Source organism: Plutella xylostella, chromosome 3, assembly GCF_932276165.1.
Source record: "Plutella xylostella chromosome 3, ilPluXylo3.1, whole genome shotgun sequence".
Classification (NCBI taxonomy): Eukaryota; Metazoa; Arthropoda; class Insecta; order Lepidoptera; family Plutellidae; genus Plutella; species Plutella xylostella.
Window position 1 is genome coordinate 7,143,137 of NC_063983.1, and position 14,009 is coordinate 7,157,145.

Sequence of the window (14,009 nt, forward strand, 5' to 3'; positions counted from 1 at the left end):
CACAGGGGGTCACTCTATATACACTGCCGGGCAATTAAAACGTTCCACTCACAAAATGCCGACAAAACGACGCCAATTTTTTCAAAGATTATATTAAAAATTGCATTTACCGATTTTAGTTGGTAATATCCTGATGCTCTGTAAAATGTACTCCAATGTTGCAAAAGACGGCATTAAGCTAGCCTTGTCCGTTTAGAAGTAATTTGGTGCTTTTCTCAATGGAACCTTTTCATTGCCGGTGGGTGTATAAAGAAAAACGTAGTTTCGGAGCGCTATTGCGTGAGCCACGTCTCTATCTCGTTGATTTAAACGTGCAAATTGCACAACAGCTCTCTTTCGTGCATTTTTCGTCATAATAGAGTGACCTCCCAGATGCGAACTGCTAACTAATTCTAGAGAGCTATTCTTGTCCTGGATTCTATATTTGGAAGCGAAGTTGCACAGAATGCTTCTAGTTTATAGTGGGACTGGCCAAGTAAGGACCCCTTTTACATGGAACTTATGCCACATCCCCAGCTGAGGTAGTGAGTAGTGACGCAAAAGACCTGTGTCAATTATGGTATAGTGTGACAAACTTATCTGTTCCGGTGAGAGCGAACTAAATTGATCCATATCTCATTACTTACTAATGAATTGTATATTGTAAATGATTAGATGGGTTTATTAACACCGCAAGAGCGAATTAACAATACGAGCAAACTTAAAATCTTATAGAATTAAGAAATATTTAGTCATTTATGTGAGCTGTCACCGATACAGATAAGTTTGTGGCACTGTACTATGCTTTGGGAATTAATAATATTGGGCCCACATTATTTCACGCCAACTTTCAACGAAATTATTTTTTTAATTTTATAGCTTTGAAAATATGGAAATGGTTCTAAAATCCTAAAAGCCCTCAGTATATAATTTATAACTAACAGCGTTTCTATGTTTCCTATTGATACCGCTTTTTTAATGCGATTGTGGTTATTTTCGAAATTTCCAGGTCGTGACTAATTTAATCACAAAGATATGACATAAATTAAATAGTCAATTCTAAAATCAACCGTGATGAACTCATTAGGACTTACCCGATTTAGTCTTGGCCACGATCTTTAGCACAAAAGAAGTCAAATTATGGCGAAGTTTCCTTTTGTATCTAAAGCATAGTTAGGTACTGTCAGCTGCATAAGTAGCTATACACTTTTGTACCTTGTCAATCTAAAACCGCCTATCAATTCATTGAGACATTGACGGTTCGTCAGTTTAACAAGGTCTGAAGTGTATAGCTACTTATGCAGCTGACCGTACATATTCCAGCGCCTGCAGCATCGCTTTACCACGTTTTATGTTATTTAATGTTATCTTGTTATTTAAAAAAAAAACCAGCGTATGCAATTGTTTTCAATATTACCGTTTGTATGTTCCGATACAAAAATCGTGAGTAAAAGAAAAAGGTGAAGGCGAGGAGATTACATAAACACATTCACTAAATATGAATTCACGACACAATATTATATCACATTCCAATTTTGAGTCACCCATATTTCAAAACGTATTTTTTATGTTTTCGTATTTTGATAAAAAAAAAAAACTCGGTAGCAAATAAACTCATATTATCATACATATGTGTATACTGGGTGGTATGTATGTTTATGCTTAATTTTTTAGGAAAATTTCGAACTTTATAAGGCGTTGTGATAAGCCACGGTGTTTCTGTTACGTTAATACCTAACACTATGAAAGGAATGTCCGGGAACCGGTTATGTTCTAAGTCCTAGCTAGTTGTTGCTATAAAGCCAGCCAGGCTGGTTTTATAGTTTTCTAGTATTCGGTCATTAAATTACTAACCAAATTCACAAGCTTTAAGGTACAATTTTGTATAAAAGCAGTGATGCTGATTGATAAATAAAATTGTGCCATCCTTGCTTGGCCTATGGTGATAGGCCTACTGTAACTTAGACAGGGTTGTCGAAATCGAAACACACTGTGAAGTAAAAACGCGATTTGTGTGGATGTCCTCGCATATTAAGTAAATTTAAATGCATTCATAAATTACATTCATTAATGTGATGTAAAAGGCAAATTATGTCTTGTGTGGCGCAGGCGCAGCCATGTTGCTGTTGCTACCCTGACATCATGAATCATTCAGATCTCTCCACGGCGATGACGATACAAGGAAAACTGACGGAATGCACTCTCCACCATGTTCCTTCCTTGGGAGGGTTACTCTACCTTCACAAAAAACGAACACAAGCTGTCATGCAATCGGTATGTTTACTGCAACGAGATAGAGACGCGGTTAGCGCAGCAGCGCTCCGATACTTAGTTTTTCGTAAGCTGAAGTGAACCCACTGCACCGCTTCTCGTAATAACCCCGAATTAACTTGTCACACTTGAAATACCTACTTCTTCTTACTTAATTGAGTAGGTACTAACTTAAATTACTCTAATGATTCCCAGTAAGTATACTTACCGGGAAGAGCACAAAATATGTTTTGTGTTTTGTTTTAATCTTGGTTGTAAATATGGTGCTGCTCGTACGAGTAAAATAAGTAAAAAGGTATGAACAAGAAATTTTCATAGAGACCTTTAAATATTAAATACAAATACTTACCTAGTACCTACAGTATAATATTGTACCAATCGTACTTACCCATACCTATATCGTTTATAAGTCCTTCCAGTTTATAAATAGAATACAATGCCGTTTGATAAACTTCGTCCAATGTTAGATTGTATAGGTATTGGTACCGATAGTATAGAATATCGTGTAGGTATACCTAGGTAATGCATATTTATATTTCGGTGGAACATTTTCATTGTTCGCGAGTGTATTATGCATTCGGATTCAGCCACCATTATTATCAATTCATCAGTCAATAAACGTATTTTTTTTATCGATCTGCCTACCTACTTTCATTATCGTCAACAACGTGTGATATTTTTGGCCTAAATTGCATCACCTATCGCGACTTCGAAGGTCTATGTCACTGTGATATTATCAATATTGAATGATCGTAGATGGTCGGTCCTTAAATCCACTTTATCGGTGAAAAGATAGGGGTGGGTAGAGAATATTATATGCGTATGCTAGGTACCTACTTAGTTTACCTATACTTAGATGCAATTTTGACCAACACAGGCCCAGGGTAAAAAGGTCTGTGTAGTTCGGAAGGGAATACTATAGGTCTTTTTAATTATATTATATTTTATTTTATTAATTTTCTTGATTAAATTATCACTGTTTATTATTTTATTACACTTTGTTATTATTATTATTCTACTTACAATATACTATTTAAACATTCTTGCAGCGCCATCTATTGAAAATTCTTAAAAGCCGAATAAATAAAAAAAGTGTTAAAGTTGTGACTCACCAAAAAGTACCGCTACTCGTCCACAGATGGCAGGCCATGAATTTTTAAATGTAAGTTTATTTTTATTTTATACATTAATTTTTATTACTGTCCTACCTGCATAGTACGTGAAAAAAAAAGAAAAATACACATTTGATTTGAATTAAATTTGATTGAATAAAAATTTATCCCACCGTACCGTCATTACCATCAAATCTCATAAATCTCTGGGTGATACATTCAAGTAAGCACCTTCCACCGCAGCCAGCGACAAACGCATCGCCATTAATTTCAATCCCGTCAATCGCATTTCTTCTCGCACTCACTCGTGAAGTGGTGAGCCTACTCAAGTGGTTCGCACTTGTTTGCGTCCAGTCAATCAGTCACGCAGTGAGCAGACAGCCGCCTCAGCGCGCCTCTCCCGACCAATCACGTGAACCCGCCAGGATCTTTCCATCGCTCCAACTCAATTTCGGGCCATTATCAGTCAATACGTAAATAGGTATCTCAAAAAATCTGTGTTGCAAAGTCGTGATAAAGATAAAGTGATTATTGTGAGTAAGAATAGACTGTTGTGTAAGTTTTCGGATTGCTCAAATATAGTTTGTGTGGCGTGACAGTGAGGCACTCGGCTATCGGGAAATCTTCTCGAGAAGGTTTTCTTTGGAATATTATTTGGTAAGCCTATACAGCCAGTATCTATCAATGCTACTTTTTAGTGAATCTTCCTAAATAAAAATATGATTGATGTATGCCAATGCCAGTGATGTAACTAAGTAAACCACTGTATCATGTAAGTAACTATGGATTTACAATATTTCCTTTTTAGAGTATATATTGTCAGTGAACCACACGAAGGCAGGTCGATATACCCAGCAGTGAAGTCCCGACAACATCTCTATCTGTATCTACGATACATATTAATTAAATAACAAGTAAAAATGTAGAAGTTCGTAAAAAACGTGACAATAATTACTTAAGCTAGCTCTGAAACTAAAGCACCTATTAATCTAACATGCAAACAGTGATTCATCGAAATCAGTTCATTCGTTTCAAAAACGTCCCATCTTGACTGTCGGGGTAGTGTAAATTTATATACTTACCTACCCATTTTTTAATTTTCTTACTAGTTTACTTATCACTTTTATGGTTAAGGCGCGGGTTTCCTACGAGTAACTAATTATTTATTTCCAGTAAGCACAAGTACGACATTTTAGTAGTACAAGTTAATTACACTGGTTTTATTTGTAAAGTTTGTATTGGCAGTGCCTAATTACTTCTTTATCTTATCTGCGGCTAAAAAAAGAAAATTTTATTACATTGGCTTTAATTGTTCTAACTATTTACAATAAGAAGTGGCAATTACTACGTATCTTTTTTACGGTTTTTCGTCGACTAAAGAAAAATTCGGTACATATTTTAAGTTGTGTTAACCCTTTGTCTTCCTCGCAGGCATCAAATAATTAAAAGCATAACCCCCCTATTCATATACACGTTACAGAAGGTTTTAGCTATTGAACTGTGGTAAGGGGGCAAGAATGTAATTTCCACAATGGTAGAACTCAACTAATATCAGCATTACGTACAAACGTACACATTACATTCTATCGGCATAAGTATAAACATATCGACATCACGCGGTTTCAATTACCGGACATACGCTAAACTGACGCCAGAAGCGGTAGGGTTGTCTATTATGTCCATCCAGTTACTGATTAAACTGTACTCATGTCAAGTCTGTAATGATGGTTATATTCTGACGGCATAAATTCCATTTTAATACTGTGAAAACCTGAAATTCTTCGTTTAATATTCGATATTATGAGTGTTTCCATTAACCTCTATTCTATGAGCATTTTTTTTAATAGACATCGTTAAAAAAATATTGAGATATCAGAATTCACACCAATGTCACCCTGGTTCCATACAGTGACCAAAATGTCTTGCTTTAATGTAAAGTGACGTAGACACTCATAAAACGTGCATAAAACTAATGCAGATGTTAGCGCTATCAAATGGATGGACCTTTTCTGGATCTGTCAAATACCGTTCAAATTGTCAAAATCTCGTGATAAACATTTATTGCGTTTTAACAATGATGAACAAAAACAATTTTGAAACTTCACGAAATCACGATAAGTAGGTTTGTCGATTGGCGGTTCACCGGGATTTGCATGCGTTTTGCATAAGAAAACTTTTTTTCTGTGTTAGATCTATTAAAAGGGGTAGAGTCTAGAGTGCCTGTAAAGTTTAAGTACTTAACTAGAAATAAAGTTCCTTTTTATTATTGGACGTTATCATTATGATCCCAACTGCAGTCTGGGCTAATGTGAAGTGACATTTAATGCAAGCTGTGAGAAAGTTTTAATAGGTAATAGCAGAATGACCAGTGAAACCCACAGTTTCCCTATTTTGCGGCTACGAGAAACATTATATCTCGTTCAATTTTATGTAGAATAGGTATTACACCTCTTTCTTTGTAATGACCAATAAAAAATTATTACCCGCAAAAATAAATGTACAATATGTCATGTTATTACTAGCTAATGCCCGCAAGCTCCGCTTCTAAAATAACCAAATTTCATCAATATTACCTACAGTCGTTGTCCCGTGAAAGAGTAACAACTAACAAACATACATAAGTACATTTAATAAAATATATTTTTTCAAACACTGTTTCCAATCTTTTGTATGAAGTTCTAACCGGAACCATTAACATAATTAGTCTCAACTTCATCATCGAAAACCTTATTAAATTTTGTTAGGCGTTAAACTTAAAAGATGATTGATTTTAATTTTTACAAAAATATAATATGAAATGATTCAGATTATAAATGCGTTTAAAATCCCACAAAGTCATTGATGTCAGAAATGTCGACACCATATTGAGCTTGACATACGCCGCCATTATGCCTATACAACTTGTCACTTGTCATAAAAAAAATAAAAATAATTAAAAATTACCCACAGAGCGACCCTGTGTTTTGTAGGGTCCGCAATACTGTTGTCAGCTCAATAAAAATAAATCCTGTAATTTAAAAGTTAACCTTATTTTTTAATTTTTGAGTCACTGCAACTTGAGACAATTAAGTTTTTGGTTTTTATGCAGACATTTAAAAATAACAATTGATGTGTTTTCTCTAAAAGTAGTTATGATGAAATTACGTAAGTAAAAACATACATTTTATTTATTTGTATATTTATATAGTATTATATATATACTACTACTATATATTATTATGTAATAATTATATTTATATATGTATACTACTATTTATACTATGTATTTATTAATATAAAACATTATAGTAAATTTATGTAGATACATAATAGTTATTTATATTTTTTTTTTAAGTTTAGAACTTAACCTTTACTTACGAAAATACATCGTTGCTTCTTACTTAACAGAACCTAACTTTATTGATTAAACAAATAACATTGTAAATCAAAATAAAACAAAATTGTTGAAATGCATGCGATCATACTTGTGTCCTATATCTATATTTCACAATCACACAATCAATGGGCAAATAAATTAATTGTACTCCTACATAGGTGTGAAGTACCAACCACAACTACACAAATAGCTAATGCTAATAATAAAGGTAATTGATTTATTTATCGATCGGCGATCGGCACACAAGCTTAATCGCTACTTCAGCACCAACTGTCAATGTACTGTCAGCGGAGTGTCAATACTTTGAAATACTCAAATAGATTGCAAACTGTGTTTTGCATTGATTAATTTATGCCGGTCTTTTTCTCAATGCCACAGTTGTTATCTCCGGCAAGTATACACGTTAGATGAATGGTCACGCACGCCATTTAAACAATTTAGTATTCTATAAAGCATCACAAAGATCTCATCTAGATAGACTAGATGTGCCGATGTCCATGGGGATTTAACTATACGAGTAGGTATCTAGACACAAACATACATATTGAAGGTTGATAAAAAGATCAACGCAATAAATCATAATTGTAATTGTTACTTATATCCTGTTATGTTTCTTTCAAATCTTTTCAGGCAGGGTGAATTTTCAGATGTTTATTTAGGCCCGGGTCTCCTATTTACTCCGTAGGTCGCGTCAAGTGTCACCGCCGTAGGCCGCGTCACAATGTTCATTATGTCTACGCGCCAACGTCGGCGTGTGAGGGAGACCGCATCAGTACATTTCTATAGTGAGCATAGTGACGCGGCCTACGGCGTGACGCTGGACTCGACCTACGGCGTAAATAGGAGACCAAGGCCTTACGTATATTTGATTAGGTTACTAGCAATCGTAGAGACCGATGCACTGAACTGTGAGCGCTATATTTTAGATACTATGTTTGATCCAGCAAGTGCGGTCATTTATAAATAACCCAGCCGATATAGGTCCACGCTTTGTCCTGGGGCTCTACTCTGGCTTGAAATACTACTTTTAATACAGCTGCTGCTCTAACCAGGTCTCTATCTCGTTGTGTTAAACCTACCAATTGCATCTCCTCTCTCCAACACTTTGTATTTCGTCAAGCAACAGTAGCCCCAAAAGGGTTACTCGATCTTAATAAAAAACCGAACGCTGGAGCTGTCAGGCTAGCGGTAGGTTTAATCCAATAAGATAGAGTCGTGGTTAGAGCTCAGAAACTTCGTGTCCAACTTATCCAAGCAAGAGAAGAGCCTCTCGGCCCACACGCTCCGCTGCGGATGTGGCCCATTGTGACGCAAGAGGACTCTTCCCTTTATTGACTCATCAAGTAAACAAATTAACCTGGATAAGGATGATAAATCCTGAATGAAACACACTTGTTCTTACTCTTGGGAGAAACGGGCAAAATATATACTAACAAACAAACTGGAAGGTTTAGCCATAACTGATGATGAAACAAAAGAAGTTAAATTAAAAGCATATGTTTTATTGTATGACATAATAAAAAAATAATGATATAGCAATTCAAATACTTACATGTTTCATTGACGATATGGATGCAATGAAATCTACGCTTGGAGCAAATGATGAAAAGGCACATTGACTAAGAGCGCAATTCAATGAAGAACAATTATTTTTAATTTGCTCTAAACGCGATTTCACTAACACAGGCAGTCACAGACTGGACTTGTTTGTCGTAAATCACATAATTGAGCTTGTGACAGCCCTCGCTTGTCTCATGTATGTAGAATTGGATTTAATTGACGGAGCTAAAAATAGGAATGGTAGAGAAAAGCTGCAGGGTTGACGCTCCTAACTGCATTCGTGGCGAGATTTAAATAGCATCTACTTGCGATGCTTGTGTAACCAGTTGCGTCCAGGGATCGTCTTGTAGTCGTGTTAACTATCTCATGATATAAAAACATAAAACTGCTAGAGTTACTCAAAAACACAATGTCTTGAAAATATGCTTATACCTTTTTATGAATTATAATAGCTTGACTATACTTACTCAACAATGTATTTATAGAGGTGTGAGTAGAGCAAAGTCGCAATACAAACTTGAATTGGGACAAGATTGAAGAATATTTTAAGATTTTACGACGCCATCGTTCATAATTAACGGCAATTAACTCTTTAATGTGACATCTAACAAATTGTACGCCTTACTAATGTCATAATAATCGACACCTACTATTAATATTATACCTGTAACATTAGCTTTTACACGCAAGATATCAGGGTTGAAACAAAGAAAATATTATTATAGCTATTTAAGTATTTTCGGTCTAGATTATAAGATAGTATTTTAACACATATGACCTATGTGGCTGTAACAAGAAGGAAGTCCATTAAATTTTATTAGTCCCAATAACTAGATTCAATTCTTATTCTGGACCAAATTATATTTTTCAAGATTTATCTCTTTATTACAGTATTACTTTACGACTTTTACGAGGTTACATATTAACCTTTAATTAACGATCAAAAGGTAGAGGGTGCGATTATGTCATAACCATAACTTACATACAAGAGAGTCTAAGAGAATTATTTATTTTCATTGTAAGCAATAAGTTTTGACTTCTGTATCTGGTATTTAAAACGCCCCTTACACTTGAGATAATCTGTCTGTGAGATATTGTTTAATATTTAACCATCCAGAGTTATTGGCATATAAAATAAATTTATCAATTTTATTTAGCATTTTCTGTTGCAATATCCAATTATCTTTCACATATACAGGGTGCTGAAAAAGTGATATTGTGAGCCGAGTGAAACTGATTCAAGTGTTTTTGTGCATTCCTGCAAGATTTAGATTTTTGGCTTTTGCTGCAATAGGTTGCCCCTCTAGTATAATATTCTTTCTAAGATTTTAAGGCGCTTCAGTATCAGAGGAGTTCTCAAAGGGATTGTGACCTTGAGTATATTACTTACCAATCCTAATAATTTACAATGATGATAGCGATAAATAAACTTCTCTGTTGGCGTCACACAATTTTTAACAAAATTTTAAATACCAACCATCTAACTGGCGCCTGCGTCGCGTCGTTTATCTGCATTATGTCTAGGTATAAGATGACAGATAAACGAATACTATTGAAATTCCATGTAAAATGTCAAGATAGCCGACAAAATCACTACTTGATGCGCTAAATATAAACATATTTCCTATAATATTTGTTTGTACCTATAATATGTACTGTTAATGCTGAGCTGAGATGAATATTCTAATGTTATCAATCAATATACTGAACTGTGTACCTATCAATTCATCTGAAGTCACATGAAGTCTCCAGATAATGTCGACATTGATACGAGAGCATTACTTTAGAGCTAAACATTTAGTGTATTATGTCTACATCAATGGCTCTTTCATAGCGATTGTGTGCATATGAGTATGAGGCAGTTATGTTATGATAAACTTTCGAGGGCAGAACAAAGTGTATGTACACCCACCGGAAGTGTATGCAGAATATTCTCCGGACACCCACTCCGGTAAACTAGGGTAAGGTCGGAATAGGAAACTATTATCGTACACGTTACATATTTCAATATTGAATTAATTACTATTGTTCTGGATAGAGTCAAGTCAACTACTTATGGTAGACTCGTAGTTGAAGGAAAACTTGCTACAGCCAGTCAAGTAGCGAGTTACTATGTTGCAGTATAAGTAGGTGGGGAAAGGAAAGTTGAGCTTATTTTCATATTTATCACCAAGAAAGCGAAAAATAGATGTGAGATATCGAAGAACGTAGTAAAAATGCTTGTCTGATAGAGCATGTTTGGATTAGTTAGGATAACATTTAAAAATAATAGGAATGTAAAACGCTATGTTGCTATAGTTACGAATACATCTCTAGAAAATTTAGATTCCAATTATATTTAAAACGAATATTAATGAAAGAAAACAGTTCCCATTTGCATTGGCTCTCTGCCCTGAGTGGTATGTTTTAAATCGCACGGTTTTGTTTACGGAGACACCGACTGTTGACACAGTTGTTTGTGTATTTATTCTAATTTTCAATCAATCTTGGAATATTTAGATTAGATTTCTTTAACCTCTAGACTTAAAAGGTCAATCTTGTATTCTGACTTGATATTTATATTATAAACAAGTTAATTGTTAGTATCTATTAACTTCCGCACTAGTTATAACATTATTATTAATATGATGTTCCTTTTATAAAGTTTTAAATCTGATAACTGGCTATTGCCAAACAGAAATAGATAATGTTTATATTTGTTATGCTTCCTATATGATTTTGTGCAAGATCCAAAAACCATCGGAAAGTTTCACTTTTCCCACTTGAGCAGTTGGCACGTCAATTGGCAGGTTTTGTATTGATTAAGTCGTCATCATCATACTACACATACTGTTACTGAAGATCTCTATGTATATAAAAGTTTTGTCACTGAGTTATTTTTTTATCTTTGTATAATATTTAATTACCTAATTATGGGTCTTAAAACTCAAATCCTTTAATGATTCATTTTATTTCCTCATGTATGAAGTTCTATTTTTGGAAAAATATTTACTCGTGCATTAGCGCAATTTAAATCTTCAATTTTCATTTCAAAATCAACCAAAAAAATATAATTATACAGGAATCTTAGATGGATATTTTATTATACTTTTCATTAGATGGTAACAATGCTGATGTTTGTAGAGTTTAAGGAAATTGAACCTAATCTGAGTTGCACTTCTGCAGGCGTCGTCACCGCGCCGCCGGCGTAGTCTCGGCCCAGTCCCGCCCGCGCCGTCGCCGCACGCACCCGCACACACACCGACACACTCACCCAGTGCCAGTGCCGCCAAGTGAACCCTGAACCCAAGTGCCAATTCCTCCTGGAATTCACGTGTAGTGCCCGGAAGCCAAGTGAATGCGCGTGTGCTTCGACACCCTCTGCTTTGGATCGTCACAGCGCGTAGCTGGTGACGATGAGCCGAGGGTTCTAACGCATAATAACCTAAGTGCCCTTACCGTGGCGCCTACAGTGAACGGCGACCGACGAGCATTAGACGAGACTTATAGAGACGTTGAGTTGAGCGTGAGAATGGGGACCCCGGGGCTGGGGTCGGAGTCGGAGGGGTGCGTGGCGAGCGCGGGGGGCGGGGAGCAGCCGCTGCTGGACCGCATCCGGGAGCTGGAGGGGCTGCTGCGGCAGCGCGAGCAGGAGATGCTGGAGCTGCGGTCGCAGCTGGACAAGCTGCAGAGCGTGTTCCCCTACCAGCAGTACGTGCGGGGCGCGCGGGCGCCGCGGAAGCAGCGCGCGCAGGGCATCTCCGCGGAGCCGCAGACCAGCTCCTCGCTGCAGGACCTCACGCACCAGACCTTCCCCGTCTACGACAAGAATGACGCGTGAGTTACTTGTTTCATTATTAACACTTACACTGATGTCGATACTGAAGACACAGATTCTAATTTTAGAGCTTTCAAACTGTAAAATTTGCCAGCGATTTAAGGTTTTGAAAGCTCTTAAATTAGAATTTGTGCCATCAAAATCGACATCAATGTTCACTGTACGTTATTATGTGTGCTGGTGCAACACAATTAGTTTTTTAATTAGTTATTACCTATTGTTTTGCATAATGTGTACACAATAACCTAGAATTCTATGAACAGTAAAGGTGCTTAGAGACTTGTGATGAAGTGTGCTCACATCACGCAGGTAGCTGTTGCCTCTATTAACTGTAATGGTTTATTCTCCATAATGCCACCATCGTCTGTTACCTCAATTTGCTTCCAGCTCGTATCGTTTCTTGGAAATACCAAACGACTTGCCCGTCGAAGGCATTCATTATCAATCTTAACTTTGACTTTGAATATTCTTGGTCTTGGACTATAAAAGGGCTCAAACCATACAACATAATCATTTTATATTTTTCTGGAGTAAAAAAAAACTATGAAAGGAAATGAAAGGAAACTGTTAAACTCCTTTATAAGCAAGAGGACAGAATATTTTATCGATAGTGCGTAGTTGCACATAGCTGGAAGCTAAAATATCTGCGAGAATTCAACAAACAGCTGAAAATTAATTGTATACTAAACAAACTCCTACACACGTGTTGTGAAGAAACATTTCAAGTCCATGGGTTGTTCACTCTAGATCAAATTAAAAGTGTAAATTTCCATATCCTCAACCCAAATTTGAGTGTTAAATTTTATCTCGTGACCGCTCGTCAAAATGTGGCAATTGCACATACAATTTGCGTATACACGTAAACAAACCAATGATTTTAGTACACATGGCTGTGTGCGCTTTCAATATTTCACAAAGTGATCTCATTCAAGCAATAGTTATAACTCTTATATTATTATGTTTTTTTTCTATATTGACAGAGAGTCTAGTCGTTTTATATAAAAAAAAACACACGCTACCGTGTTGAGCTCTGTGATGATTAATTACTTTAATTAAAACTTTTATATCAAAATTGTATAAAAGCAAGGGTTGCAGGGCCTGAAAAAGTAGGGTAGATGTAGAATATTCATAAATAAATCAAAATTGTTTATCATTCCACCAACCAAGGTACCTACAAGACGTAAGGGCTCCAGTAGTGTCGGGTCTTGTAGGTGACAATATTATTATTACATGGAGAGATATGGTTTAGAGTCGTTTTAATATCTCTGGTTTTTGTAATAGAATTTTAGTAAACAATAGCCTTGTTCACTTTCCATGTCTTGTAATGTACTCGTAACCTTGTCAAACAGAAGATTACTGTCACCACTTGCTATTGACACTTTATCAGAAAGTTAAACCACTATACGTTCTAAAAAAGATCTTAGTTGTTAAGTAATACGGTTGAAAAATAAATTGGATAGCCGTTAGGTACATCATGATCATACCAATCCTATGCAAAACTGATATGCAAGATAAAGAAAACTTTATTCCTTATTTTCATACATGTACATTAAGATCCATATCAGAAAACCTAAATATTATGATTCTACTCATTTTATTCGTCAGTGAATGCCAACATAAATTCAATACAGTTCGAAATTCATTCTTACCACAAACGTATTTAAGACCAGTACAAAATATCAAAGTACCGCTGCTAAAATTGTTATCAATTGACAATATTACCGGTTTACGACGTACCTATACAAACACGTTTCCGAAAATACGTCAAATGGAAAAATGCCACAGACATAATGTAACGTCATATAATAGATCAGAGTAAATCATTAAGATAACATCTATAAAAACATGACTCTGTTTGGTTAATTAATTCTCATTTAATGCTCAACAAATAAAT

General features: G+C 35.7%; 1 protein-coding gene across 2 annotated transcripts in view; it reads left to right on the plus strand.

Annotated features, from left to right (window-relative positions):
* Positions 1 to 14,009, plus strand: part of LOC105381837 (cGMP-dependent protein kinase, isozyme 2 forms cD4/T1/T3A/T3B) — an 84,678-nt gene that overhangs the window by 7,606 nt on the left and 63,063 nt on the right. Inside the window, exons 1-2 of one of the 2 annotated variants that reach the window (XM_038117236.2) lie at positions 3,691 to 4,019; positions 11,464 to 12,114. In XM_038117236.2, coding sequence (XP_037973164.1) covers positions 11,636 to 12,114 — 479 coding nt within the window. In that variant the 5' untranslated portion in view covers positions 3,691 to 4,019; positions 11,464 to 11,635. Of the gene's footprint in view, positions 1 to 3,690; positions 4,020 to 11,463; positions 12,115 to 14,009 lie in introns of those variants that run through there. The other variant, XM_011551637.3, reaches the window with a different exon arrangement.